This window comes from Manis pentadactyla, chromosome 6 (genome assembly GCF_030020395.1).
Source record: "Manis pentadactyla isolate mManPen7 chromosome 6, mManPen7.hap1, whole genome shotgun sequence".
NCBI lineage: Eukaryota > Metazoa > Chordata > Mammalia > Pholidota > Manidae > Manis > Manis pentadactyla.
The window spans coordinates 17,663,875-17,691,851 of record NC_080024.1 but is presented as its reverse complement, the minus strand read 5'-3'; the positions used below and the strand labels follow the sequence as shown (position 1 = coordinate 17,691,851).

At 49.4% G+C, this 27,977-nt stretch overlaps 3 protein-coding genes across 12 annotated transcripts; 1 reads left to right on the top strand and 2 right to left on the bottom strand.

Annotated features, from left to right (window-relative positions):
- On the bottom strand, positions 1 to 16,885 carry ZNF142 (zinc finger protein 142). 7 transcript variants are annotated; one of them, XM_057503552.1, is made up of 11 exons: positions 16,666 to 16,880; positions 16,251 to 16,488; positions 15,958 to 16,065; positions 14,379 to 14,691; positions 11,604 to 12,203; positions 10,367 to 10,531; positions 8,619 to 9,443; positions 6,217 to 6,394; positions 2,499 to 5,421; positions 1,801 to 1,906; positions 1 to 858 (listed from the first exon to the last, which is right to left on the bottom strand). In XM_057503552.1, the coding sequence occupies exons 4-11, from the start codon at positions 14,656 to 14,658 to the stop codon at positions 389 to 391; spliced, it is 5,547 nt and encodes a 1,848-aa protein (XP_057359535.1). In that variant the 5' UTR covers positions 14,659 to 14,691; positions 15,958 to 16,065; positions 16,251 to 16,488; positions 16,666 to 16,880; the 3' UTR covers positions 1 to 388. The 7 variants fall into 7 exon arrangements, with proteins under 7 accessions (XP_057359535.1, XP_036771311.2, XP_036771321.2 ...); XM_036915416.2 differs by lacking the exon at positions 15,958 to 16,065; XM_036915426.2 differs by lacking the exon at positions 15,958 to 16,065 and having other exon boundaries at positions 16,251 to 16,402.
- LOC118927390 (mitochondrial chaperone BCS1) lies at positions 16,422 to 20,785 on the top strand. 4 transcript variants are annotated; one of them, XM_036915531.2, is made up of 8 exons: positions 16,422 to 16,562; positions 18,261 to 18,629; positions 18,728 to 18,867; positions 19,051 to 19,245; positions 19,511 to 19,574; positions 19,812 to 19,981; positions 20,218 to 20,335; positions 20,480 to 20,785. In XM_036915531.2, the coding sequence occupies exons 2-8, from the start codon at positions 18,310 to 18,312 to the stop codon at positions 20,727 to 20,729; spliced, it is 1,257 nt and encodes a 418-aa protein (XP_036771426.2). In that variant the 5' UTR covers positions 16,422 to 16,562; positions 18,261 to 18,309; the 3' UTR covers positions 20,730 to 20,785. The 4 variants fall into 4 exon arrangements, with proteins under 4 accessions (XP_036771426.2, XP_036771447.2, XP_036771437.2 ...); XM_036915552.2 differs by having other exon boundaries at positions 16,516 to 16,534; XM_036915542.2 differs by lacking the exon at positions 16,422 to 16,562 and adding an exon at positions 16,963 to 17,042.
- Positions 20,786 to 21,197: 412 nt separating this feature from the next.
- Positions 21,198 to 27,944, bottom strand: RNF25 (ring finger protein 25). Its single transcript, XM_036915407.2, has 10 exons — positions 27,826 to 27,944; positions 25,020 to 25,094; positions 24,661 to 24,763; positions 24,504 to 24,571; positions 24,344 to 24,413; positions 23,141 to 23,212; positions 22,912 to 23,049; positions 22,471 to 22,563; positions 22,057 to 22,191; positions 21,198 to 21,858 (listed from the first exon to the last, which is right to left on the bottom strand). The coding sequence occupies exons 1-10, from the start codon at positions 27,864 to 27,866 to the stop codon at positions 21,280 to 21,282; spliced, it is 1,374 nt and encodes a 457-aa protein (XP_036771302.2). The 5' UTR covers positions 27,867 to 27,944; the 3' UTR covers positions 21,198 to 21,279.
- Positions 27,945 to 27,977: the final 33 nt, after the last annotated feature.

The following is a 27,977-nucleotide window of genomic DNA, read 5'->3' as shown; positions in this document are numbered from 1 at the left end:
TAATCATCTATTTAACATGCTTTATAGAGCATTAGGCACAACAGCACATGCAGTTAGATACAACTGTTCCGAGGATGATGAAAGAAAACAGGACTTGATAGGAGGGAAAGAGAAGACAGAATGGGTAAAACCAAGATCTTACAGCGGGGACTCAGTGATGGTGAAGAACACTAGGAACTCACAGGTTAAAAACTGTGCCTCAACAAGAACTCCATTGTGGTCCACATTTCTCTTTTATATACTCTTAATTTCAAAGTACTATAGCCAGAGTCCCAGGGGTTTCCAGCCACCCTGATACCCCAAAGCCAGCTCTTCCCAGGCCCTGAACTCCTCAGGCTAGCTCTGGTTCCAGTCTGTGTGCCTCTTATGTGGGAGGCGTGGGGGGCTCTCAGCCCTCAGGTCCAGTCTGGGGAGCAGCAGGAGTGGGAGGGCTGAGCTCCTCCAACTGCACATCGTGCAGATGCACTGTCGGGGTGCTGGGGTCTTTGCCCACACCTTGATTTGGGTCGGCTTGGTCAGGGTGGTGCCGGCGCACATGCTTGACCACCTGGAATTTCTGCTTAGCCTTGTAGCTGCAGAGGCGGCAGAAGAAGGGGTGGCGGTCGGTGTGGGTGAGGGCGTGATGGCGCAGGCCGGCGGCCCAGCGGAAAGCACGGTGGCACACGTTGCACACATAGGGCTTGGCCTCACTGTGCTTGCGGAGGTGAGTGCGCAGCAGGAAGCGTGTCTTGAAGGCCTTGCCACACTGCTCACACATGAAGGCCCGTGCTTCCCGGTGCCGTGTCTCCTGGTGCACACGCAGGGCATCAGCCCGGTTGGTGCAGTACTCACACTCAGAACACTGGTATGGCTTCAGTCCTGTAGGACAGGGCAAGGACGGGGAACAAATCACCACTGACAGGGGTGGAACAGGTTCAGTGGACCATAAGAGTCACTGGGATCCTAAGCATAAAGAACACAAGCAGCTAGCTGACTAACGACCATGTCTTTGGAATGTTCCAGTCTTACCTGATATGCTCTCCCAACACAGCCTCTTGTATACAATGGGGTGCTCAATGGATGCTGATAACTAACTGGACCCCTTAGTAGCTACTTGACAGCAATGAACACTCAAATATGACAGGGTTTCCAAATGGGCAATTCTAACCCCCTTTTGGTCATGGGATACTCATGGTACTTGGGAATCCTACTAAATACAACTCCTCATTCAACTTAAGAAATAAAAGAAAATGCTTGAGAGAGAAGGGGTAGAGGTGAAAGGAGCAGCATTCATAGACACAGAGAGCCTTGAAATGCACTTGATTAATTCCTTTACGTGGGGGGATCATATGTGATAATTACAGGCATAATATCATTGACCCTTTTCTGAGAACCCACAGTTCGTGGACTCCAACCCCAGGGGAATGAAAAGGTAAGTTAAAACAGGTGAAACCTCCACTTTCTCCTCTTTACTCATTGTTGGTGCCATCCTGTCTGCAGGAACCAGGCTGATGGGCCCTCAGGCACTCATGCTTGAGTCCCTACGTTTTCTCGGTGGGAGGTGGGTGACCTTGTGCCACAATCACCTGGGAAGCTTTGGCAAAGTGCATATGCCCAGACTCTCAGGTTCACCTCTTGTGATTCTGACAGGTCTTCAGTAGGTTGGGAAGCTGTTCTGGCCATTTGGCCAAACTCCTAACCCCAGTGAGACAACTGATGTGCACCCTGAATCTGAGTAAGGACATACACCATAGTTCAAGGAGGCTGGGTGTCCCAGAGAATGGGGTAACCCCTTGGGCCTGTCATAACCACAGAGCTCACCTGTGTGCTTGGTCATGTGGTACTTGAGCTGGTTAACCCACTTGCACTTGTAGCCACAGTCAGGGCACAGATACTTCCGTTCTTCCTTGTGGATCCGCATATGGTACTAGAGGAGGGAAGAGCAAAGAGTATGCCTAGAAAATGTGTACCCTTTGGTACCAGTGATGTGGAAATAGAGGAAGCAGGCAGAGGAACTGTTGGCAGACAACCGTTCCTTGCTCCCATCTCATCCATACTCCATTACCGGTAGGTCTCCCAGTCTGGCCGCTTTGACGCCAACCTAACCCACTGGGTCTACCCCTAGGTCTGTCCTGACTAGCTCAGCTCTGCCATTATTACTTAAACCCCTAATTCTGCTTATTAACCTGTAAAATGGGAAATAGTGACTATGTCTCATATTTTTGAAAGGATTAAAGTTTTAGTGCTCAGCATATAGTAAGTGCTCAAAAAACCTAAGATGTTATTATCTAGCTTATCCCTGACCTATCACATGCCTTTATCATGTCAAGCATGTATTATGGAATTTTATCTTGCAACAAGCCTGTGAACGATTTATTCCCCTTTTACAGATGAGAAATCTGGGGCTTCGAGAAGTTAAGGAACTTGATAAAGATCAGAGTCGGGATTAGAGAACCCAGGTAATTTCCTCCACAACCTGTACTCCTTTCATTCCTGGCCCCTGTGGTCTCTGACCTTACCTTGAGGCGAGAGGGGTCAGCACAAGCATAAGGACAGAGGTGACAACGGTAGGGCTTTTCCCCGGTGTGGATGCGGCTGTGCCAGGTGATCTTCTGCCGGTTCTTGGTACTGTAAGCACAATCAGTACACTTGTAGAGCCGGGTGCCCCCATGCCCCTTCACGTGGTGATCCAGTACCAGCTGATGGTGGCATGCAAAGTCACAAAAAGGGCAGTGCAGAGGGGGCTGGCCAGCACCCCCATCCCTGTGTGAGGTTGCTGCCGCTGCTGAAGCCTCCTCATGCTGCTCCAAGTAGTGCTTCACCAGGCCCACCCGCTCCCGGGCAGCAAAGTCACAGAGCTGGCAGCGGTGGCTGAAATGCTGCTGCCTCCGGTGCTCATCCAGGGCTGGCCGGCTAGGGAAGGCCTCCTGGCAGGCCCCACACTCGAGGCGTGGGTGCTGTTTACGGGTGTGTCCTCGCAGGCTGGCACGGCTGGCACACAGCAGCCCACAGTGGGAGCAGTGCAAGGGGCTCTCAGTGGCCTCCACAGGAGAGCCAGGGGCTGGGGGTGTAGGCGCAGGGTGCCGACGCAGAGCATGCTGCTTGAGTGCTGTCTCTGAGCTGAACTGGGCCTCACACTGGGGACAGGCAAAGGCTGGTGTGCCCTGGTGGCAGCTGTTGACGTGGCGAGTGATGTCGTGACGAAGGTAACCACTATAGTCACAGAGTGGACAGAAGTGGGTGGGTGTTTTGTCATGTACCCTGAGCTGGTGCAAGCGCAGTTTGGAGTTGGTACCAAATGTCTGGGAACAGGAGCTACAGGGAATGCGGCCAACACCTGTATGTCGGGACTGATGAGCCTCCAACCGATACCGTCTGGTGGTGGAAAAGTCACAGAAAGGGCACTGATGTGGCTTCACTCCCTCGTGCTTGAGCCGCCGGTGCTGCTGTAGGCACCGGTTCTGTTTACAGGTGAAGCCACAATCCCCACACTGAAGGGGAGGCCGGGGGCCTCGGGCTGGGGCTATGGTGGAGTGCCTCCGCTTCTGGTGGAGCCTCAGGGTAGCAGCCACAGAGGCGGTGAATGGGCAGAGGCCACAGTGCAGCTCTCCAGACTCTTCAAGGGGGCAGCCACGGGTCTGATGAGTCCTGAGGGCACGTTCCTGCTGGCAGCTAAAGGGACATGTCGGGCAGGAGAAGCGAGGCCCCTTCTGCTTTGGAACCAGAGCTGTGACCCCATCACCAGGGCTGCACTCTGTATTCACGTTGTTTAGTGGGGCAGAGTCCACACTACTCTGCAGGGATGGAACAGGCTGGGTCTGAGAAGGCCCTCGCTTTACCCCCACACTACGTGCCCCCCGGCAGCCTTCAGCCACATGAGAGGTAATGGAGGAGAGCCGGGAACAAAGGAACATGCACGAGTTGCAGTGAAACTTGCCCTGCTCAAAGTGGAACTTTTCAGGGGTCTCTGTGGGTAAGGAGTTTCCTGAAGGAGGGACTGAGGAGCCAGAGAGTGTGGCAAGAGGCTCCTCTATTTCTTCTGGCTCCCTAGGAAGCTCAGAAGGAGCATCATTTGGGAGCACTAGCTCTACTTCTAATGGGGTAGGTGGGGGCTTCCCCCTTTCGGCATCTTCTGCGGCCTGGCTGCCTGGGGGCAGAGGATACAGATGGACAGAGGAATCTGACCTGGACAAGCCCTTGTTCTTTCTGAGCAGAACAGGGCACTTCTTCAGCAGGTGGGTGCTAAGGCCACGCTGTTGCTTGAAGCCAGCCCCACATTCGGGGCACAGCAGGGGCCCTTGGCGGCCCTGGCACCCAGTCCTGGAGTGCAGGCTCAGGGCCTTCTCCCGCCGGGTAATGAAAGGACAGTGTGGGCAGCTGAAGGCCCGCCTCTCTCCCTGTATCACTACCATCTGAACCCGCCCTTCCAGTACTAGCGCCTCAGCCTGTTCTTTGTCCTGCCTCCTTAGGGCCTTGAGTAAAGACTCTGACTCAGGGAATTGGAGCAGGGGTGCTGTCTCAGTGGATGGAGTTGCCTTGACAGTTCCCTCCCACTTGTTAGGGGGGTCCTCTGAGGAAGGGGGATTTCTGAGGGTCTCAGGAACAGGCTTTTCCAGAATGGGCTCTTCAGTACTCAGGCCAGAAGTCCCAGCACCTTCAAAGGTAGACAGTTCTGCCAAAGGTCCATCTGGCCCTTGCAGTCTCAGGGGACCTGAGGCATCCAGGGGCCTGAACTCCACAGGGGCTGTTTCAGCAATCTCAAGAGGTCGCTCAGCCACTGGTTCCAGCTCTACTCCCAGGGCCTCAAGGTGTAGAGTGCAGCCGCCCTCATCTACTTCTGCTGGCCTGGGGCTGCCAACCAGGCCAACCCCCTGGGGAACCTCACTGCCATTGTCTCTTCCAGCGCTGTCCTCACTGGTCTCTGGCAGGCCCTGGTCCAAACTGGGATCCACTATAGTCCCAGGGTCGTGGTCTGACCCTTCAGGCTGGGCAGACAGATGGCTTGAGGGTTCTGAGTCTGGTGGGGGTGTCGGGCACTGCCTGGCCCCCTCTGGCACCTGGCTGCCATGGCGGAGTTGCCAGACCTGGTCCCCAGGCACATAGCCATGGGCCTTGCGCTTGTGGAAGAAGAGAGTGGTATTGCTGAAGGTGCGGTAATCGCAGAGAGCACAGCAGAACTCCCGGAGACGGGTGTGTTTGCAGTTCTCGTGGCTCAGCAGAGCCTGCTTATGGCGGCTCTGGTAGCTACAGTAGCGACAGGGGTAGAGTGGGGCCGGTGAGCCAGGGTGGTGCTGGGAAGCCATGTGCTTCTGCAGCTCGTACTTCCGCTTGCAAGCGAAGGCACACACCTCACACATCAGGGACTTGCCCTGATGCCGCAGCTTGTGGCTACTCAGCTGATCAGCCCGGTGGCAGCGATAGGAGCACTGGTTGCACTGGTATCTGGCAAAGAGGAAAGGGGCGCAGTGGGGAGGGGAGGGCGCAATCACAGTTATAAATCAATCATAACAATCGACAGTCAGGAAATACATACTTACTATGGACCAGGCTCTATACTCAGTATTGTACATATATCACCTAATTTAATCTTTTTTTACACAATCCTATAAAAGAGGTATCCATTTTACAGTAAGGAGACTTTAAAGCACAGAAGTTAGTAAGGTGCCTAGTGTTACAAAGGAAGTGAAGGCCAGAGGCAATCTAGCTTCAGGGCCTGTGTTCTAAGCCCTACTCCATATTGCTTCCTAAAGGGAAGACATCATGAATCAGCAACTCAGTGTGGACATTTAGGGAGTTTACCTGGCTACAGCCCTAAGGGGCAGGTTTCTGTGCCTAGTTCCTCTTCTCCCATGGAGGCATGAAAGCTAAGGAGAAACCCCGTAACCAGCTGTGCCCATAGATCAGAGGGGGACTTGCCTGGATTTGGAAGTAGCCAGGATTAGGGCCACAAGTATAGTCTAATCTACTTTTCCAGAACTGGACTCTGAGAACTCAAGTGACACCTTAGTCTCTAGGCATGTACTCCAGGTAGATAGTCCCTTCCCTGAGCCTAGAGGGCTCTCACCAGGCAGACTGGACCACAGGCAAAGATTCCAGCTCCAGGCAATGGGGCTGAGAGGCATTAGAAGGAATCTCTCTGGGGCCAGAAGAGCAATGGGGCCACAAGTTGAATTCAAGAGGAGGCTAGCTGAGTATAAGGTTCTGGGGACAGGGATGGAGGCATGTGTGTGCTCATACCTGAGGTCCCCTGCATGTTTTCGCATGTGCACACTGAGGTAGTGCTTCCACTTGGTGACATAGCCACACTCGGTGCACATGTAATCCTTGGTGCTGGAGTGGGTCAGCATGTGCTTGGATAGGTAGCTCACGTCTCGGCACGTGAAGTCACACAGCTCACACTTGTGAGGTTTCTCACCTTGTTGGATGTTGGTGTGGGCAAGAGAGGGAAGAGAACACAGGTCAACACAGACTGAGTGAGCAGACAGACCATTTTCCCCAGCAAGCTTGCCCTGAGGCCAAGAAGGAGCAAAAGCCCCATGTGCTACCTGGGGTAGATCACAACAGATCTTCACAGATCCCCTCAGACAGCTACTCTGCCACTCCCACACCAATGGAAGGGAGGAAAAGGAAGACTGAGCTTCCCCAAACTAGTGCAGAAGTCCACGCTTGCTTGTTACCACTTGTAGGCACTAATGGCCAACAATCTGGTTTTTGTCCCAGGTTCCAGACAATGAGCTCCTAAAACCCTTGGGATTTCCTAAGTGATAGGAATGTCTTGTCATTCTTAACTAGCCCCTCTGGCCCACATCGGTATTTATGCTAATGAGTGACACAGGGTGGGAGCTGGTCACTAGAGCCATCTAAAGGGTGGGAACTTACAGCTCTCCTCTACATCTTAGGGAGGGGAGGGGAGGGGAACTGGACATTTGCAGAGTTTCTGGGTTGGTGAACAGAGATGTGCTGGGAGTGTGGCTGAGCGTTCTACCTCTTCCTCCTATCCATTGCCCATGCATCTCTTCTGTTTGGCTGCTCCTGAGCTGCAACTTGTATAATAAACTTGTAATAGTAAAGAAAAATTAAAAAAAAAACATGTGACTAAAGACAGCCCCCAACTAAAGCATGTGACTAAAGACAACCGCTCTGCTTGGCCCAATTCCTTCCAGTTTTGTGGAAGAGAAAGAGAAAATATTAGACAATACAACATAGTGGTTAAGAACTCTAACTCTGGTGTTCATGCAGTAATAAAGATATTAAGAGCCAACTTCTATATGGTGCTATGTGCCGGGCACCTTTTCAAACACTTTCTAAAAATGCCCTCTTACCTAATCCTCCCAACAGTCCTATGAGGAAGGTGCTATGATAACCCCATTTTACAGGGAAGAAACTGAGGCAAAGAGAAATTACAAAGCTGTTAAGTGGTGTTTCAAATCCCAGCTTACTACTATGCGGCCTTGGGCAGGTCACTTAACCCCTCCAAGTCTCAGTCTCCTTGTCTCTAAAGAGAGACCTCACGTGGTTGATATGAAGATTAAATGAGATGTCCCAGACCACTCAGTGGTTTCAGCAAGAACTCAAGGACCATGTAACTGGTCAAGACCTGGCTCTAAGAAGCTGGGGTCATGTTCCCTCAGGACCCTTCCCTGTTATCCCTGCCAGCCCACTCACCCCTTTCTCTATGGTTAAAGGCAAGCAACGCTGTGTGCTGGCTCTAGTTCTGACATTAGCTGTGTGATCCTGAATCAGGCCATTCAAATTTTCAGCTACTCATCTAAACCTGTCTTCCTTACAGGATTGTTATTATGGATTAAATGAGATACTATGTAGTGAAAAAGCTCTGTAAACTATAAAGTACTCTATAGACTTAAGGCCTTTAGGAAAGGCCTCAGGAAAATGAGATTCTGTGACTAAAGCATGTACAGAAATGAATTGTTCAATGGGAACAACAATGGCTTTGCCCTAAGCTGCCTAAAAACTGTCCTACCCAACTACAGAGTTTTTTATGAGATTTTTTAAGTGTTTTGTCAATCCACAGATGATTATACAGAGATCACAAATGGGATAATGATGCAGCAGGAAGCCTGCTTTGGTTGTCACTCAAAGCATCGGTAATGTGCTGAACCAATGAAGAATCTAAGTGGAAATATTTACAGCTTCCAGTTCATCAGACATCAGACACGATCATGTTTCGGTGTCATGGCTGCCAAGGCTATAACACATATGAACGGCTCAATCCCCCTTCCCCTCTCCCATTCCAGTCTCTCACAGCATGTCCCAAAACTTGAATTGCCAAGGAAGGTATCTGTCCTGGCCTGGGTTTCTTCGTTTTGACAGGCTGGATGTTGACCGCTCAAGCCTGACGAGGGGTGGGCATTACTGGACGGGACTTAAGGGTGGGGCACAATACCACAGCGGTCAGAGCACGGGTCCTGGATCAGACTACCTGGATTCAAAACTTAGCTTGACCATTTTACTAGCCGAGGGACACTCAACTTAAGGCTCATTTGTAAACGAAAATACTACATTGATCTCTACCAATACTAGGTCAAGTGAGACCGTGTATGCAGAGCCCTTCGTATGTCTGATGGTGTCTGCCATCCTCACCATCACCACTACCATGCAGTCATGATGGAGGACCTCACCGGTGTGTAGCAGCATGTGGCGGATGAGCACCCTCTTGTGGGCGGTGGCAAAGCTGCACTCAGGGCACTGGTGGATCTTCTCATGAGCATGCATCTTGCCCACATGGTCCTGGTAGGCCACAGGGTTGAAGGTGATGAAGGGGCAGAAGGTGCAGCGCAGCTCTTCACTGCCGGGGTGGCCCTGCTTCTTGTGCTTGCGAAACAGGTGCTTGTTGGAGCAGGCAAAGTCACAGTGGGGGCAGTGGAAGGCATAGTGGCTCTTGTGGTGAGCCTCCATGGCTTCTGCTGTGGCGAAGAGCATGGGACACGAGTGATGGCGGCACTCCACAGCCCGCACCCCATGGGTCTCCTTCAGATGCTTTACAAAGGCCTTGCGGTCAGGTGTGGCATAGCTGCAGCCTTCCTGGAAACAGCGCAGGGACAATGGCTCTGCTGCAGCCGCAGCCGTGTGGCTCTTGAGGTGTTCCTTAAGGGCCTGGCTGAGGCGGAATTCCTCATGGCACACAGGACAGGCATAGGTGTCTGAGTAGAAGTTGGAGATGTCTTCGTGCATGCTGGCCATGTGGCGGTTGAGTGCATTCCTCTCCACTGCACTGTAGTGGCACAGCGGGCAGCGGTGGGCCTTCTGGCCCAGCTCTCGCAGCAGATGGGTCTTGAGCTTGCTCTTACTGGTGAAGAACTTCTGGCAGTTGGGGCACTGGAGGCTGGGGTCTGGAAAGTGGAGATGTAGGTGCTCTACCAGATGGGTCCGCTTCTTAAAGCAGCGCTTGCATTCTGGACACATGTGGGTCTTGAAGAGGGACTCCGTGCCAGAAGCCACATCCCCTGGGAGAGAGAGAGAGAGAGAGAGAGGCAAAGAGGGTGGAGAGCAAGATTTTTAGATAGATCAGGGGCTGGCCAAATAATGGGAGAATCACAGTTTGCCTAAACACAAACAAACATTGTATGGCCTTTCCCCTTTCTCTCCAGGAAATCGACCAATAGTATCTCAAACACTGTAGTCGCAAAGAAAGGAGAAATTCCAGTGTTTAGAGAAACAAAATCATGAGGACTTCTCAGCATCACTGTGGCCTGTGTGAAGTGCTTTACACAGTCACCCACTCACTATTCCTGAGTCTTTGTCTAGAGCTGCTCAAACAGCTGTCTGGATGGAGTATTCTTGTTCTTCTTGCCCTTGTTCCTGGGGATAGGCAGGAGGCTCAGCAGAGTTGGTTGGATGGAAAAGAACCCCACAGGGAGTGAGCATAGGGAAGAGAAGAAGGTACTCCTGCTTCCAAACACTAGCTCACTGAAGTCTAGATCATAGAGAGCTGGTAACAAATACAATCAGATCTTTTCTATTCCCTTGAACTCCCTGTGGGCTGGGTTTCAAATGTTATTCTACTGAACTGGAAAATTGGGAAGCAAGGATTCAGAAAAAAAATCTTAAGGGGCTCACTGCCAGACAAGACAGGATCATCAATAACCTCTGGTATCTTTATACTATGAAAATACCCTCCCCTTCCCTGCAAAAGAGCTTTCTGCCTGAGGAAAACCAGTCCAGGAGAGCAGACTCTATTTACCTCTCCTCTGTGTTACTAGTCTTAACCCATTTATCATTTTTCCACTAGACATGTCAAAGTGGGACACTAAGAACAAAACAATCTGAACCAAAGTTCAGAAAACAAAACCCTACAGCCTCGATGCCATGCTCGCCACAATCCACTCTTCCCCTCCAGCAATAAGTTCAAGCCTCATCATGTCATTACCTTCCAACTGCTGAGACCTGCCCTGGCCTTTCTCCAAGACTCTCTGGGGGTCCTTCAGGGTGCCACCCTCTTCTTCCTCTACATCCTCCTCTTCAGCTGGTTCCTGCCCAGGCAAGGATGTACCTGCTTCCTCTGAAGACTCTTCCTCCCCTGGCAGTTTGGGAGCTGGAGGCACATAAAACTTGATGATGTCCACAAGAGCCAACGACAGCACTGAACACTTGTACTTCTCTTCTTGCTGGCAGAATAACCCCATCCCCATTCAGCATAAGGGACTCTTGGGTTCTAAGTATATAAATCTATTTCCACTCAAGACAGGGACAGAAGGATCAACAGCAATCAGTAATGCTCCAGCCTAAAGGAAATCAAACCTCAGATAACACCATCTTCAGACCCCTTGAAAGTATGAACTTAGATGTCACTGGAGGGGGGTAGGGAGCTGAGAGGTAGATAATGGATATACTACACTGCCCTGGCTCAAGTCCCCAGGGCTAATGACTCAGTGCAGAAGAATGTATCCTGATCTCTAAACTGTTATACTAAGAAGCCCAACTCAGCAATTACGGATCACACCCTCAAATCCATCCCTTCTATCCTTCAATAGCGCCAATTAACTCAGTAAGGCAAAGACATATGACAATTTTCAGGAAAGAGGATTCTTCTCTTTGGGAACAGAGCACCAGTGAGTCTTAGCAAACCAAACTCTCTCACCAGCATTCTGGCCTCTGCTGGTCCGGTTTCTCTTTCCTCCTGCTCCTCTACTTACCCCTGCCCTCTTTTTTGAGACCAAGAGGAGTAAGACTCAGTTAAGCACCTCCCCACTTGGCGGTTTCTTTTTAAAATAACCTTAGCTTCTCCTGCCCAATCTCAAATGCTCCAGAAGGGAGCCCCTAGGCATTCCTCCAGTGGCTATGGCACTGATGGGCATTTTGGCTTCTGCCCTCAGGAAATTCTGAAACCAATCAGAAAAGAATATTGGTTAACTAACTTCAAGTCCACAGAGTAGCTGAAGCCAAGTCATGGACAAAGAACTTCCTTTTTGTCCCATGTATTCTGATTGGTCTAAGGTTGTTAGATGCCTTCCTATGTCAGCCAGTAATTCTGTCCTCTTGAACCACTACTCTGCCTTCCCTTGCATTCATGCACACATTCATGGCACTGGGAAGAACTGCGTCTCCTACAGCATTGACTGTGGCTGCATTCCAGGCAGGGGACTGCTGGGCCCTTGGTCTCCTACCTGGCAGCAGCTCCTGGGCTGGAAGACACCGCACGGCAGACAGTTCTCCCTGGGTCCTGGGCCCGTGGCTCCGTTGATGCTGCCGGAAGAGTTTGATGTTGGAGCCCATGAAGCTGCAGTGGTTGCAGTGGAAAGGGTAATGGGTCTGCCGGTGCAGCTCCATGCCCTGCTGACTCCCAAAGAGCAGGGGGCAGCCCCGGAAAGAACAGGGCACAGGAACGGCTCTGTGGGTCTGCCTCAGGTGGTGCTGCAGACCCTTGCGATCTTCAGCGGAGAACACACAGCCAGACTCTGGGCAGGAGAAGGTGTCAGGAGTGCCCCGGTGATTCTTGAAGTGGCTCTTCAGGGCCTGGGGTTGAGCAAATTCTTGTCTACACACAGGGCATGGCAGGGTGCTATCTGGTGGGCTCTGGCCCTGTAAAGGGCCAGAGACTGTGAGGTTGCTGGGGGGCAGCTCTACAGAACTTGGGGAGCTAGAAAGGCCCTGCACAGGCTGTATAAGGGTCTCAGTGCACTGGTGCAGGGCCAGCAGAGTGGGCTCTGCAAAGCTTTGCTCACAGCGCTCACAGAAGTATACCTCCACCACCTTTACCAGGACACCTGCAGGCAGAGGACCGACAGAAAGGCACAGGATCAGATGGAATGAGACTCACAGGAGTTAGTTACTAGTAGAAACTGTAGGCCAATCTTTTAACATTTGTGAGTGCAGATGGACTTTAAGTCAGGTTCTACACCTGGACTGTAATACCTTGTAAGGCAGTGACTATCTTGCACATGTGTTTGGATTCCCAGTATCTAGCACAGTATTTGGCACAAAACAGGTACATAATAAATATTTGCTGGATAAATATAACAAGCATTAATCAACTCTAGAAAGCATTAAGAAAAGGCAATATATTTTGCCCAAATAAAAAATGAGAAACTTTCAAAAGAAGACAATGACAATCTAGGGATAATACATGCAATATAAATGACAAATTGATACTTTCACATTCTGTGAAGAGAGTTTCAAAGGCACAGTAATTCATAAAATGGAGAACACTATTTTTGAAAAGAGCCAAAACATGTTCATAATCACTGCCATTTCTTAAGCAATGGGCAGGACTTTGATTTAAAAAAGGCTTAGGAACACTCACTTGGGTCCCCACTCCTAAGAGAAGAGGGACCTACAATTCTGTGAGGTTAAGGCCACCATGCTTATTTATGGTGGAGCCATGACTCAAGCCCAGGTTTGTCTGTGGCCTTTTTTCTCTTTATTATTTTTTGTTTGAATAAAAATTTAGTGCAACAAATTAAATGAAAGGTAAGTATATACAGAAAGGATAACCACCTACCACCCTCACACCTGCAGTTTGCTCCATATCCTTTCAGGCAGTTTTGGGTCATTTTTCTAAAATTTGCTTTTTTTTTTTCCACTTGCTACATATTGCAGATTTTTCTTTTTTTTTTAAAATCTGTGTGGTGCACCTTTAGATCTATCTTGTATTTTTTTGGTCTAGTTTATTGTACTTCAGAGCATAGATAAATCAAAATGAAATTTTGCCCTGACTGATGGACATTTGGGTTGTTACCAACAATTACAATAAAGCTGCCCTGCACACCTTATCCCTGTTATCTTTGTGCATGTGGATGAGTCTTCCTAAAGGCAGATCCCTGAAGTGGAATTATTGGGTCAGAGTATGCCTATTTTAAAATTTATTATGTAGATAAATTGACCTTCAAAAGATTATGCTAATTTATAATCTTCATAAGCTATAATATAGTTTCCCCAGCACCTCACCAACACTAGGTTGGATAAAAATGTTTAACTTTTGCCAGAGTTGAGAAACAAAAATGGCATTTCATAACTATTTTTAACTGGAATTTGTGTGTTAGTGAAATTATGCATCCTTACGGTTAATAACTTTTTATTTCTTTAGTGAGTTGCATATAGATTCTTTTTCTCTTAAATAAATACTGTTTCTTTTTTACTATGGAACTCCTTCAATTTTTAAAATATCAACTCTTCCTTATATGCACTTCAAATGTTTTCCCCAGGTTCTTTCTCTTTTTAAATTATTTCTTTTAGCAATATAAGTTTAGAAATGTTTTATGATCAAATTAGCTAAGTTTTCCCAGTCTTCTTTGTCATTGTACTACACTGTCAAGGGAAGTTGTGGCAACTGTTCCTGGAAGATGGCAGTTAAAAAACAAAACAAGGAAGTTACCTAAAAATAAGAGGCTGTAGATATAGGAAGAATAAAGGGGAAAACTTTCTTCTAGCATAAACATTGGTGTTTAACTCCCACTCTAACAACATACCGTGGATGAGCTACAAGTGTGTTATACGTGAGAAACTAGGGCAGGAGAATACCAGATGACTTCTGGGAAGCCCTGCCAAACCCAGGGTGGTAGAGAGGCTGGGCCTTTTTACCTAATTCCTCACTGCAGTTTCTGGGTAGGAGGGTCAATATGGTGGAAAGGATCCCCAAGGACTACAGGAGTAAGGATTGGGCAGGGGTGTCAGAAAGGGCTTTTCTTCTGGATTACCGCCTAGCCGACAATGAGGCCCTCATAGGGACAGAGTCTCCCACAAGCTTGGTACAAGGTTGTGCACCACCTCGCCAGTCTTCAATCAACATTGACCAACTGCAAATCAAATTACAACATCTCTAAGTACAAAAATAGGGTGCTACCTTGTGTTCTCATCACATTTATAAAAATGGATCAAAAAATAGCACAGATAAAACCTCAGGGCTACTTATCCCACTGGCCTGCTAGCAACTGTGTTTGTACCTGAGGTCTCTCCAGGAGCACTTGGGGACAGGTTTCCAGCTACTGCCTCCACAATGATCTCCATGTTCCCTGTGTCCTCTTCAGTTGCTGTGGCCTCTACCAGCAGGCAGCCTGGGTCAGCAGGCAAAGGTGTGGAGTTTCCAGAAGGACAGGGGCTCTGGATGGGCTCCAGGATTCCAGGGTTAGAGAGGGGTGGGGGGACCAGCAGTAGCTCAGGGCATAGTCCATTCATCTCCCCAGTTGTGTTGGCTGACTGGGAGTCCAACACAGGGTCTGTCATCACACTGACTTGTATGCTGTGGACTCTTAAGTGCTGATAGGCAACCAGAAGAGAGACCAAACAAAATATGGTTAGATCTCTCACTTTCTCCCCAGCTGGTGTGGGTGCACAGCCCAGTTCCTTCCCATTTAGGCATTTCCATGCATGGTAGCATGCCACACCTAGTTAACCTACAAGTTTTCTTTTTCATGACAATGTTTAGAACAAAAAATATAAAGATGCTAATAGGGATCAATATTAGAAGAGAGCCAACAAGTTTTGGCCAATAATTAAAGACTGCAGTTTTCATTTCTTGGAGCTAAGTGACTTTGGTCAAATCATTAAGCAATCTGGGTCTCAGTTTCCTTATCTGCAACAAAACTGGGTGGGGCTGACAGATCCCAGAGGTCCCATTATTATGATCTCACTGTTCCTTAGCATGGGTATAAGGCCCTTCCTTCATGATCTGGCTCTTGCTGACCTCTCCAGACTCATCTTCCACCTCTCCCTCAAGAGTTCTCTGAACCAGTCATACCAATGATTCGCCATTCCCCCGACCCACCACATTCTCTTTTGCTTCCCTACCCTCACGCATGCTCCTCTTTCTTCCTCTCTCTCAGCCTGACGGACCTTTTCTGTTTCTCCATCTCTCATCTGGATAACCAACTCCTAACTATCCATTAAGAGTCTGCACAAGTGTCACATGTACTTTAAGGGCTTCCCAACACTGTTCATCTCTCTGGAGTCCTGACGGCATCTTGTATGTAGTTCTATCAAAAACTGCACTGTTGTTTACCTAGCAGTCTCCTTCCCTAGACTTGGAGATTTTTGAATGGAATTTATTGACACTATCACTTCACTACACAAATCACCATCAATATGTGCAAGTTAGACCAGTAAGCAGATTCTAGTGAAGAACTGTAGACCCAGAGATGCAACGGAGTAAAGCTAGGTTTCTACCAAGATACCAAACCAGCAGTACCTTAATAAAGTAACACACCAGGCGAAATCTCAAACTCATTGACTATGTCCTCATATTGAACCCTGGAATACAACTGAGAAATGAATGCCAACTAAATTACATATTCTATTATGCGTGGCTGAAATTAGTTTAAGATGAATAATTAGTAATTAACAAGAATGACAGTAATCACTTCACGAAACTGAGTCATGATGGTTGAGTAAGGGCCTAGAGCTAGGAAATTAGGTTGCAGGTGAGAATCCTGCACCTTGAAACTTTGCATAAGGGGGATTCAGAAAATGTCAGGCAAGTGCACCTCGGTGGTCGGCAGATCTTTGGAAACCGCAGCCTCCACTTACTGTATTGTCAATGTTCTGGGTAATCTTCTAGCTCAGCATATACGGCCTCAGGGCGGGAGCCAAAGAGGATACGGTGCTGTCTAGATTAAGAACCTGAATCTTCAGTCCCTGGAGGGCGGGGTGTGGTGGGAGACAGATGGGCACAAGATAAGAAATGAGCTATCTTTGGGGCAGGGGCACTGAGGAAGAGAAATGACAAACTGAAGCAGGGAGAAGACCAGGAGAAAAAAAATGACAGCCGGCCTGGGGACCAAGGCACCCGGGTTTTCACCTGCCTGTGGGCTCTGACTCACCGCGTGGCCTTTGGACGGACGGTCACCTCGCTTCTCTGGGCCTCAGGTTTCCTATCTCTGTAAAGTGGAGGCGATGACAGCGTCTACATCGTTGGGCAGGGGCGGGAATCACAACAGCTGGCCAATGGGAAGCCGTTTTGTAACCTTCAGGGCTTGGGGTGGAGCATAGTCAAGATTATGGTTGTGAGAGGGCAGCGGGTAATCCGGCTGGGTCCAGAATAGTGACGCGGCTGAGGCACTGGGGCGACCGAAGTGATGAATCAGCGGGGCCCCAGCTCGTCGGCGTATCCCCTTCAACACCTCCTCCTGGAGGTTCCCACCGCCCAGACCCACCCTTATCCTGGGGCTCGAGCAACTTTTGCCTCCGGCCCCCTCCACCCGCACTCCCTAATAGTTATGCCGCGCAGCGTCTCACCTCCCAGCCCCGGGCCGGTGGGAGCGGCGTCTCTGTGGTTGGCCAGAGCTGGAGCGGCCTCCCGGGACTCCCTTTGTGCGACCGCCTCCGGCCCAGCCGCCTTTAGGACACAGGGCATGTGGAGACCCCTCTCTCTTCCTTTCGTTGGCTGGGGGAGTACTCTATGGTTTTCTCTCTCTTTTCTCCTCCCCTCTCCTCTTCCCCCAGCCATGAAGCCTAAGGAGTACCATAGAGAGTTGTGGGGCAGAGTGGCATGGCCTTCTTGGTGGGTGTGGCGGGAAGTAGGTGAGAGAGCTAGGGGGCGGGGCCGAACGGCTCTTCCCTCAAGTGCAGAGGGGTGACACCATCGAGAGAGAGAGGGCCAGAGAGTCATGGCGGTAAGGGGGCGGAGTGAGAGGTTACTCTCAGCCACAATGCTCGAGGCGAGCTGGGCTGTGAACGGAGTTCGGAAGGGGGTTTCTGGGCGTTCGACTAGTAGCCGGAGCAGGAAGGGCTTTGTCTGTGGCCTTCCCTACATAGGTATTTTGGAATTCTGGATCCTACTCTGAGCCTCAGCCGTGGTCACTACTGTTAGTTCACCGCCTTGCGTCCCAGGTGCTGAGCAAATTGGCCGCGGGCGGGGAGGAGTACTGGAAGCGATCTAGCCTCTTACCCCTCGAGATCTTACCGCCTAGATTTGGACCGGGTCACGTTTTATTAAGGGGGTTGGGGATCTCCATGGATGAGTAGCAGATGGGCAGGACTTCAACTGGAGAGAAAGGAGAGAATAAATTAGAATGGCCATTCTGAGTCAGGAGAACTGCTTGAGCAAGGAGGGGATTGCTTGATATATTTGTTCAGCAGAGTGTATTAGGAGCTAAGCCATGAAAGGTAAGTGGGTACCGTGTGGTAGAGGGTTTTGAGTACCAGGCGGAAGACTTTAACCTAATTCAGGGGTCTGTTGAGAACCAACCATTGGAGGTGTTGGAGTAGGGTGTGTAATAGGATTGAAGTAGATCCTTATGAAGAGCTGAATCTCTGGCAGTTTGGTGAAGCAGGAGATGAAGACCCATTAAGATGCCGTTTCAAGAATTAAACATCATCTTAGAGACAGTTTAGGTGGGAGGTAATAAAGGGAACTGAACATGCAAAGAAGATATTTAAGGGATGTTACTCATGGTAATAAAGCATGGGGTTACTGACTGGTCAGTGGAAGAGAATATCTTCATCCCGTGCTAACTCTGGCCACTGGGCCCCTTTCCATCTCAGCTGGTCCCAGGACCACCAAATTTTTGTCCATCCATTACCCTGATGTTAAGTTGGTGACATTGTTCTCTCAGTTCTTATGGATCTTCAAAGTCCTCTGGCAGGAAACTGAGGTATGAACAGGATAATGAAGGACAAAGTGGAATGAGGGGCCTGGAGTTTCGGTCCTTGCATTCCAGCACCACTCCCACCCACAAAGAGAGGACATTGAAGTTCACTGAAGTGCTGACCTGCCCTTTCTGCTCCTAGCTTCTGCAGGAGGGAGGGGACCAATGTACGGAGGAATTGTGGGGTTCAGTTTCTAAACTAATCTTGTATGTTGTCCCATCCCCTTTATTCCCCACCCCCAGGTTTTGAAAATGATTCAGGGCCTCTAAGGTTTGGTGTTTCCCTTTGAAGATGCCCCTCTCAGACTTTGTTCTGGCCCTGAAGGACAATCCCTACTTTGGGGCTGGATTTGGGTTAGTGGGTGTGGGCACAGCCCTGGCCCTGGCCCGGAAGGGTGCCCAACTGGGTCTGGTGGCATTTCGGCGCCATTACATGATCACACTGGAAGTCCCTGCTCGAGACAGGAGCTATGCCTGGTTGCTTACCTGGCTCACCCGTCACAGTACCCGTACTCAGCACCTCAGTGTTGAGACTTCGTACCTTCAGCATGAGAGTGGCCGCATCTCCACTAAGTTTGAATTTGTCCCAAGCCCTGGAAACCACTTTATCTGGTAAGGTTGGGGGTCAGGGAGGGCTCTGAGAGTAGAAGAGAATGAAGGGAGCTGGGTTTGACCCATTCATTGACCCCATTTTGATCATCCTTTTACAGGTATCAGGGGAAATGGATCCGAGTGGAAAGAAGCCGAGAGATGCAGATGATAGACCTGCAGACAGGGACTCCGTGGGAATCTGTCACTTTCACAGCTCTGGGCACTGACCGAAAGGTTTTCTTCAACATCCTGGAGGAAGGTGTGAGATGACACAGGCTTTATAGGGGAGTTGCAGGGATGGGGATATTTGACATCAGAAAGAAGTTTGGAGAGGAGAATCTGAGTTCATAGGGGCCAGCAGGGCCAAGGGAACCAGGCACAGATGCCTCGTTGTGTGGCTGAGAGAGGAATTACTGGCTTTGTCTCATCTCCCCCCTCCCAGCTCGAGAGCTAGCCTTGCAGCAAGAGGAAGGGAAAACGGTGATGTACACAGCCATGGGCTCTGAATGGCGTACCTTTGGCTATCCACGCCGCCGCCGGCCGCTGAGTTCTGTGGTTCTAGAACAGGGTCTGGCTGACCGAATTGTCAGAGACATCCGGGAATTCATTGATAACCCCAAATGGTACACCGACAGAGGTAAGCAGCAGCTGGTGTCTTCACCAGGCTGTTTTTGATGTGTTAGAGCAGGAGGAAAGGGGCTGGTCTCTGGCCAGATGGAATGTATAAAGCTGTAGCCTAATTTCCAGAAACGAAGGGGAAAGAAAAATTGGCCAAGGGGATGATCTCTTCAGTTCTAGATCATCAGTTCTCCAGGGGGCAGTGTTGGGAATGAATGTGGACATTTCGGACAGAGTACACGATTCATTTTAGGTCTTGATGATCATCCTGGCTATATTCCTAGGCATTCCCTACAGACGTGGCTACCTGCTTTATGGGCCCCCTGGTTGTGGAAAAAGCAGTTTTATGTGAGTAGGGTTGAAATTTCTCTTAATCCTCAAACTGGGGAAAAAGTGGGCCAATGGGGCTAGAAAGGGAAATAAATGTGGGGAATAGGGACCAGGATAAACATGGGACATGAGAAACGTTAGGGTGGAGTGGCAGAAGGGTTGGGCCTCTGAGAACACCTCATACAGAGGAACAAGTAGCTGGGTCCCAGGACCAATTCCCAGGTTGTAAGCCTCCTGTCATCCCATCCTCCGTAGCACAGCCCTGGCCGGGGAACTGGAGCACAGCATCTGCTTGCTGAGTCTCACGGACTCCAGCCTCTCCGATGACCGGCTCAACCACCTGCTGAGCATGGCCCCGCAGCAGAGCCTGGTGCTCCTGGAGGACGTGGATGCTGCCTTTCTCAGTCGAGACCTGGCTGCAGAGAGTAAGTGAGGGGAGTTGAGGTAAGGGAAGTCTTTCTGAATGAGGGTAAATGAGGTGTATAGGAGTGAGGAACAGTGGAACAAAGTATAAATCCCGAGGCCCAGAGGATGCCTAGCTTAGCACCAAGAGCTCACAAGAGGCACTGAGAAGTAGGGGAATGTGGCACATAGGAGAGGGGCTGTTAATCTTAAGCAGGGCTATGGCCACCCATGCTTCTTTGTCTCTGCCTTCCTCTAGACCCAGTGAAGTACCAAGGTCTAGGCCGTCTCACCTTCAGTGGATTGCTCAATGCTTTGGATGGTGTAGCTTCCACTGAGGCACGCATTGTGTTCATGACCACCAACCATGTTGACAGGTAAGGAGTGAGGTTATGTTGAGACTGAGGCAAGAGTCCACCCCCCAGGGCCTTGGGAGGATCAGGAGGTTCAGAGGGACCATCATTTTTGGGGGTGTTAGTGGTACTGTGGCCTGGGACTCTTCTTGTGCTGCCTTCTCTTAGGCTGGATCCTGCTCTGATACGTCCCGGGCGAGTAGACCTGAAAGAGTACGTGGGCTACTGCTCACACTGGCAGCTGACCCAGATGTTCCAGAGGTTCTATCCTGGGCAAGCATCTTCCTTGGCTGAGGCCTTTGCAGAACGTGTCCTTCAAGCTAGAACTCAGATCAGTCCTGCCCAGGTGCAGGGCTACTTCATGCTGTACAAAAATGACCCTGCAGGGGCAATTCACAATGCTGAGTCTCTGAGGTGACAACCAAGCTGTACTCAGCTGTCCTCTAGGAGATCAATAAAACACCTGCCACACTATTCTGGTCTCTGACCTCCCTTCCTACCTCCCTGTATTGGTACTTGATTAAGAAACTGGGTTGCAATTACAAATGCCTACAGTGGCGTCAGGTATCCACATGTAGTGCTGGGGGTATAGCCTAAGACAAGGAGGCAAAAAGAGACACTAGTAAATGGGAAATGTATAGTCCTCTACCTAAACACTTTCAAAACAAAAAAAGTATAAAAAATATGGGTATATACATGGTTATATGGCATACTCTGCTTAAATGTTGGCATTCACTAGTTTTCCCTGAAACACACCACACTAGCTGAGATGTCACACTCCTCTTTACTGTGACCCTGATCTCTCAGGAAAAGACTCTGGAGCAAAGTTGGGGCTACTCTCCCACACTAGTTTTGCTAGGAATTTACAAAGAGAGTCATAATTCAGAGACTAGGTGCTACTGAGCAAACAAGGCCAAATCTCTTTATTTCCCCCCTCCCGGCCCCAAATCCATCCCCCGACAGTACTGCTAGGAACCATCCTCAGATTCCAAGCTCAGGGGCTCCCTCTGAGTACCAGGCTGGTGGGCTACCCGACCCCGAGGCAGACGGGGGTAGGAAGAACCCGGTGTCCACCCCTTGGAGCGTTCCCAGCGAGCACGGTCCCGAGTCCTGCGGGATGGGGGACCCTGCCAGTTGCTAGGCCCCTTCTCTAGGGGAGGACCATCAACCCCTTGGTTACAGGGTTCTGCCTTTAGGTCCATGGGCTCCTTGAGAGGCCCCTCAGGAGGTCGTAGTTCCTGGGTGTCACTGGTACCTTCAGGGGCATTGCACTCCCTTCCCTTTAGGTGCCTCTGTTCAGGCTGTCTCCAGGGGCCTCGACTGGCCCTGGGGGGATCTAGCATAGCTTTCTGGGTCTCGCCCAACCTTTGCTGATTTGGCCCAGCCCCTGGAATCTTCTCACACGTGTATTGCGAGGTCACAGGCAGAGGAGTTGACAGGGTGGGTTGAGCAGTTGATGAGGTGCACAATTCTGTGGCAAGGGCACCAGGTGGGTGGGATCCTCTGGAAGCATCTACAGCTGACTCAGGTTCCAAAGCGGCTGGAGGCTAGAAAGAAGCGAGCAGATGCAGCGAGGGAGATGCACTTCCTAAAAGCAGGGCCTGCAGGCCCCTCACCCACTATCTGAGCTGACCATCAGTTTACAGCCTTTCTGGGTAGAGCAAAACTCACCTAGGGCCACGGCAGAGGGATGCTGGTAGGAAAGTTGGTGGCATTAGGGGAGGAGTGAGAAACCCTTCCCTCACCTGCTGGAGGCTGATGAAGTACCGGTTTCGCTCAGCCTCAAGGTCAATGATGCCCCCCTTCTCCTGCTGCCTCTGGTAAAGCCGCTTGCGCTCTTCTTGCTGGCGTAAGCTCTCTGCATTAGGCTGATACAGCTCCTGTAGGGAAGCAGAATAGCAGAGAGGAAAGAATAAACAGTATAAGGCGAGTTGAATCCCTGCTCTTCCAGAACTTCCTCAGGCCTCCATGAGGTTCTTGGGTTTGTCCCTCAGATTTGGGCTCCTGAAGCCTTAGGCCTAGTGGGAGCTGTGGCTTTGCAGAGGTCCCCAGCAGGTAGAGCCCAATTCCAGAGACCTCATTTGAGGCAGACAAGATGCCATCCCCCCTCTTTGGAGAATGCCAATATTCCTGGCTCAGATTAGAGGGAGTTCCCTTACCATGGGCTGTTGGGGTTCAGGGGCTGCTTTTAGTGAGGCCAGATCATACACGAGGGGCTCTCTGCACACCGGACACTGGACACCGACACCCTTCTAAAAAGAGAGGAGAAATCACACCTGTTTCTTGGTCCAGTGTTGTCCAGCTGCCTGACCCTATCAGGCAGCCTCATCTATGGAGGGCTTGGACAAAGGACAGGTTGCATGCCTGTTGGGCAGTGAGGGATACACAGCAGGGGATGCCTAGCTCTCAGGGGTCTGGGAACCCTGAAACTGCATGCAGTTATGTGTACATCAAGATGCCCTTTTTTTCTGGATAAGGTAAACTTTTGTTAATCTCAAAGGTATCTATGACCCTAAAAATGTTAGGAGCACAGGAGTGGACAGAAAAGTCTGTTGTGAGAGTTATTGGTGTCAGGTGAGAGCAGGAGCTGGTGGGTCGACCTGTTTGGTGGCGGCATGCTGTCGTTCCTGCTCCTGTCCTTGAGCCTGCAGCTCGTGCTCCATGTGCTGGATGTACCGAGCAAGGCAGTGGCAATGGAAGTAGTGGTAACAGGGTGTTTTGGTAAAGGCTTCCTTCTCCTGGAGGGAGGACAGATATAGCGCATCGCATCAGAGCTCCTTCATGAGCCCTCCACTCCCAAGCAGACCCCAGATCCCAGGAGAAACCCACCTGGAAACCATAGAGGCAGATGACACATTGGCCATGGGGAATGTTGTTGTCTGTAAGAATTTCTTTCCCTTTCTGAGAGGAGAGAAGACACTGTTCAAACAGGGAAGCAGTGGCAAGGGCTGTGAGCAAAGCATGTCTACTACTCCCAAACGTGACTAGCGGGACTGTCTCCCACCAAGCCAGCATGTTACCTTGTCTCCATGCCTTTCTGCTTGATGCTCCCTCTGCTTGGAATCAATCCTCCTCCATGTCCCTGCCCCTCTCCCAAAATCTGCCCTGCTGCAAAATCCAATTGAACTGTTTTTCCACCTTTAATATTTCATCTTAGGGATGAAAATAATACACCTTTAGAAAGAAATGTTCAATTAAAATATCTTCTGGGGTGCCTTTCTCGGTCAACACCTTTGAGTATCACTCCCCCAGTGAGTCTGTTCTGCAGCTTTCAGAAAAAATCGTGACATGGACAATGCAAATAGACAAAGAATTCAAAAGGCATTGAGCTGAGCTATGAAATAACACATTTGCACTGCTGTTTGAATAGCTAACACTCTGGAATTCCATAAAGTTCAAAGCTGCATTGTGGAGGCCTGACTCAGGAGTGCTACAGTGGCGTATGCCCACTCTCTCTGACTCTAGGCCACCCACCTTCATTCTTTTCTGAACATTTTTCTTAAAAACTCAGAAGTAGGGGAAAACCAAACTATTTGTGTGTTTTTAATATCAAAGAACAACAGTTATCCGGGTATATTCACTTGTAGCTCTACAGATTATTTCCCATGGGTTATTTTCTTTGCTAGGGTAGAAAACTAAGTAAAAGAACCATTACTTTTCTACTCAACTCCAATGGCAGACTAGCCTTCAAATGTTCATTTATGACTAAATCTTTTAGGCAGTATTCGTGTCTTGCTACTTTCAGTTGCCAGTGCCAAGGAAACAAGAAATGCGCTGTAACAGGAAAAATGCAAGTCAAAGAGGAAATGTAATTTCCTGTCAAGATGCTGGAATAGGCAACTTGGGGAAGCTATAAAACTCCTTTTGGAGGATTTTTTGAAACAAGAGTCTCATCTTTCTGGATTAATTCAGGTCTTATTTAAACAAGAACTTCATGACTCCAGATGTATTTGATTCTAGGCTCATGGCCTCCCTTGAAACAAACTGCTCCAGCTTGAAGAGGACATTTTGCCAGGCTAGCACACCTCTTACCTCAATGAGTTCATAGAGCATGGCAGTACCCAGCCCAGCATTGGCCACATGGCTCAGTGCCTGTGAAATCCTGGAGGAAGAGGGCAAAGCAAACATCAGGTCTGCCTCACCAGACCGAGCTGCATCCCAAGGTTTCCCAGCTCTGACCAGCGCAACTTACTTGTGGATCTGTTCATCCGAGAGTCCTCGGGGATTACGGATAGAGATCTCTGGCACCTCATGGGGATACTAGTGGGAGAAGGTAAGTTACTGCTCAAGCACTCCACTCCAGGGCCTCTCCCCTTCCTCTCTTTGCTACCACAAAGTAGGGGCCTCACCTGTGCGGGGACCTGAAGCACCAGAGTGAAGCAGACATACTGTGAATCCTGGTCTTCTGCAGTAGCAGGATGCAGGGTGATGTAGATCTCCCATGGTGAAGATCTGAAGGTGAATGAAGTGGAGACCTGGGATGAGACTGGGCAGGGGCTTGAGGGCTGGGGAAGATGGGGATGAGAGTAAGTAACACAGGGCGATGAAGAGAGCACTGAGCTTTTTCTTTTTAGTGGGAGTAGGTGGGTAAAGGAAGAGTTTTTGTCTATATGAGAGAAACATTGTCTCTGAATCAAAGCTCTCAGATTCTGCACAGAATACTCTCATTACTAAGGGGACTCCTGCCCACCTCTAGTTGAATACATACCTGCCATTTCCTTTAACCACCTGTAGTTCATCCAGATAGATAGACTCTAACACCTCGACTTCAGAGGAAAGGACCCTAGAGAGACAGGGAAAGATTGACTCACCATTACAGCTTTCCCTGTTAAAAAGTCTGCTAAGGCTAATGAAGGCTGGCTTTTGTAGAAAAAGGTAATCTGCCTGAGTGCACTTTCTTGCTAACCTCCATAAAAATGGGGGAAGTATGTTTCCGTAAGTTGTCAAGTGGCCAGGTGTAGGAATCACAGGAATCAGAGTTACAGAGATCATTTCTGCCAACAGATGAGGAATGGATTCCCAGGCAGGTGAAAATGACCAGCCCAAATCTCAAGGCTTAATAGGCAGAACTGGGACCAGAGCCAGGTTTCCTGACTCCCTGCTTAAGTTTCATCACACGGTAGGTTGTTCCTCAGTGACCAGCTCTCTGACTCAGAAATATGACAGCCATTGATGAGCACTGAGGTCACCAGTTCCACTACTGGCCTTCCCTACACCACTGTTCACATGGAACCCAGGGTCTATATGTTGCCAATACCAGTCAAACCTAAGCCTTCCCAAAGGAGATATCAACGTGAACAAAACAGAGCCTGATGGTATAAAGGCTGTGCTGTAGTGGAAGAGCCTTAGCCTTGGAGTAATAGGTATCAATCACTTGCCAGCTACATGATCTGAGTAGAGTTGACCCTTGAACATGGGTTTGAACTGCACATGTCCACTTATATGTGTTTTTTTTTCAATATATGAAAAATGTTTTGAAGATCTGCAACAATTTAAGAAAACATTCTTTTCTCTAGCTTACTTTGTTCTAAGAATACAGTTATCATACATATAACATACAAAATGTGTTAATCTATTTATGTTACCAGTTAAGGCTTCCAGTCAGCAATAGGCTATCAGTAGCTAAGTTTTTGGGGAACCAAAAGTTATACTTAGATTTTCAACTGCATGGGGGGGGGGGTCGGTGCCCCTAATCCCTACATTGTGTTCAAGGGTCAACTATTTATCTCTGTAAGCCTGAGTTATCCTGTCCTACCATATGTAGATATCACATACTCTGTAGGGTTATTGTGAAGATGAAAAATGATTTGTTTACATAAAGTACCTAATAGCATCTTGGCCATAGTGGCTAATCTATGTTCTCTTTTTTTTCCTATTTGTATCTAACGGTTCTTCCTTAAAAGGAAAGAAAAGGATTCAATTTATTTATGACCCTTGCTGTCTGGTTGATCTAGATCAACCTGCCCAGTTAGTATTAATTTATTTATGACCTTTGCTGTCTGGTTGATTTAGATCAATCTGCCTAGGTCAGGATCCAGTGGTCCTGATATAAGTCAGAGGATACACACTTAATCACAAAAACATCATTTGTAACGACACTGAAGATGAGTGGCTTGAGTCCACAGCTCTACCCAGATAATACATGAAAAGATGCATGCTTGGTTTGCTTTCTTGTAGTTATATTTGCCCTCTTCACCAGAGCAGGGCTGCCCTAGTTTAACACATATTTTGGTGGTTCTCAAAACTTAAGTCTTAGTCAGACACCTCAAAATATAAAATAGATAACAGTGAAGTAGTTCTAGTTGACAAGAGCATGGGAGTTTCAGGGCACCACAGGCTAGGTGGGCAATCACTGCTGCTCTCTCTGTGGCTCAAAGTGTCTCCTTAGAGTCTTACAAAGTTCCCTTGAACAGTTTGAAAACCCTGAGTCTAGATGGTCTTAAAAAGGCCAGCACTGGCTGGGCTCTCTGAACCAATGAAATATTGAGAAGCAGCCTCCATTAGGAAGCCTTTCAAAACTCCACAGACTCTGTGATTTGGATGTGAAGGATGGGATGCGACTGGATGGGCTGGGCTGTGGTGAGGTGATAAAAAAAGAATTGCAGGATGTCTTGGTACTAAGAACCAAGGAATTGCAGAATGTCTTGGTACTAAGAACATAAAATCTGGAGTCAACCTGGATTCCTAGTCATAGCTATTATGTATTTTTTGGCAATTCATTTTGTCTCGTCAGGTCTCATCTAGTCTCTTAAGGTGCCTAAACTTTAGAGTTAGTAATGAAAAGGAAGCTTATATAAGTTACAAATCCACTCTGATCCTCTCAACTAAGTGGGAGGTAGATGCCACACCCACATTTTTACGTCTGAGGAGGTCACTGACTCACAGGAGCTAGGTGGCCTGGCTAGCATCACACAGCTAATAAAATGTGGAGTGATCCCACATTCATACTATTTCCAAAACCCAGAGTCCTTCAGGTTCTGGTGTCTTGTTAAGAATGCTCAAGAGAAGGGCTCGGAGAGACTTTTGTGAGGTGTAAAGCTTTATTGAGACAATAGCCCTCAGTGCTGTTGGGAGGGGGTTAAGTTGAGGTAAGCCTCAGCGGAAATAGGCTGATCCAAGGGAAAAGAGGGACGGGAGCTGGTGGACATCGGTTCCAAGAGGTAAAAGGGAGGTGGGCAAATCTGTTGAACAGGCATCCTCCAGGACCCTGAGCAAGTCCACCTCAGGGGGAGAGAATGGGATCGGTGAGGCCAAGAGAAGCCATCGAACCAGATAAGGCGCTGCCCAAAATGGCCTGGCTGGCGCAGATCCGGGCTCCTCTCCTCAGATTAACACCCCTCCACCCACCCGCTCCCCTGTCCAGAAGCTATCTTAGTGAGAGATGTCAGCGTCTCTGCCATCCCTCATCCCTCGCTCCGTCCCACATGCCCGCCGTACGGACCGTCTGCGGCCGCCGCTAGTCTCCCGGACACGATCCAGGCGGTCAGCCTAAACCCATGACCCCCCAAAGTTACCAGTCCTCCTCCCCGGGAGCTGCAGACGAAGGAACCGCCATGTCCTCTCCGGCAGACAGCCGGAACCGGAAATGCTCTCGGAGAGAGTCGGAGGAGGAAAGTTAAGGGGCGGAGAGAAGGTGGTTAGAGGCCGTTTCTAGGCAACCGCGGGC

Bases quoted from the DNA above. Each gene is read 5' to 3' on its own strand.
- ZNF142 (XM_057503552.1), bottom strand. From the start codon at position 14,658: ATGACAGACCCTGTGTTGGACTCCCAGTCAGCCAACACAACTGGGGAG. The intron at 10,532-11,603 runs GTAGGAGACCAA...ATGTGCCTCCAG, and splicing joins AGCCCAGGAGCTGCTGCCAG to CTCCCAAACTGCCAGGGGAG. The intron at 5,422-6,216 runs GTATGAGCACAC...CCTCTTTGCCAG, and splicing joins AAACATGCAGGGGACCTCAG to ATACCAGTGCAACCAGTGCT.
- LOC118927390 (XM_036915531.2), top strand. From the start codon at position 18,310: ATGCCCCTCTCAGACTTTGTTCTGGCCCTGAAGGACAATCCCTACTTT. The intron at 19,246-19,510 runs GTAAGCAGCAGC...CTATATTCCTAG, and splicing joins CAAATGGTACACCGACAGAG to GCATTCCCTACAGACGTGGC. The intron at 20,336-20,479 runs GTAAGGAGTGAG...GCCTTCTCTTAG, and splicing joins ACCACCAACCATGTTGACAG to GCTGGATCCTGCTCTGATAC.
- RNF25 (XM_036915407.2), bottom strand. From the start codon at position 27,866: ATGGCGGTTCCTTCGTCTGCAGCTCCCGGGGAGGAGGACTG. The intron at 24,414-24,503 runs GTAAGTTGCGCT...CTCTTCCTCCAG, and splicing joins TCGGATGAACAGATCCACAA to GATTTCACAGGCACTGAGCC. The intron at 23,213-24,343 runs GTAAGAGGTGTG...CTCTCCTCTCAG, and splicing joins TGCTCTATGAACTCATTGAG to AAAGGGAAAGAAATTCTTAC.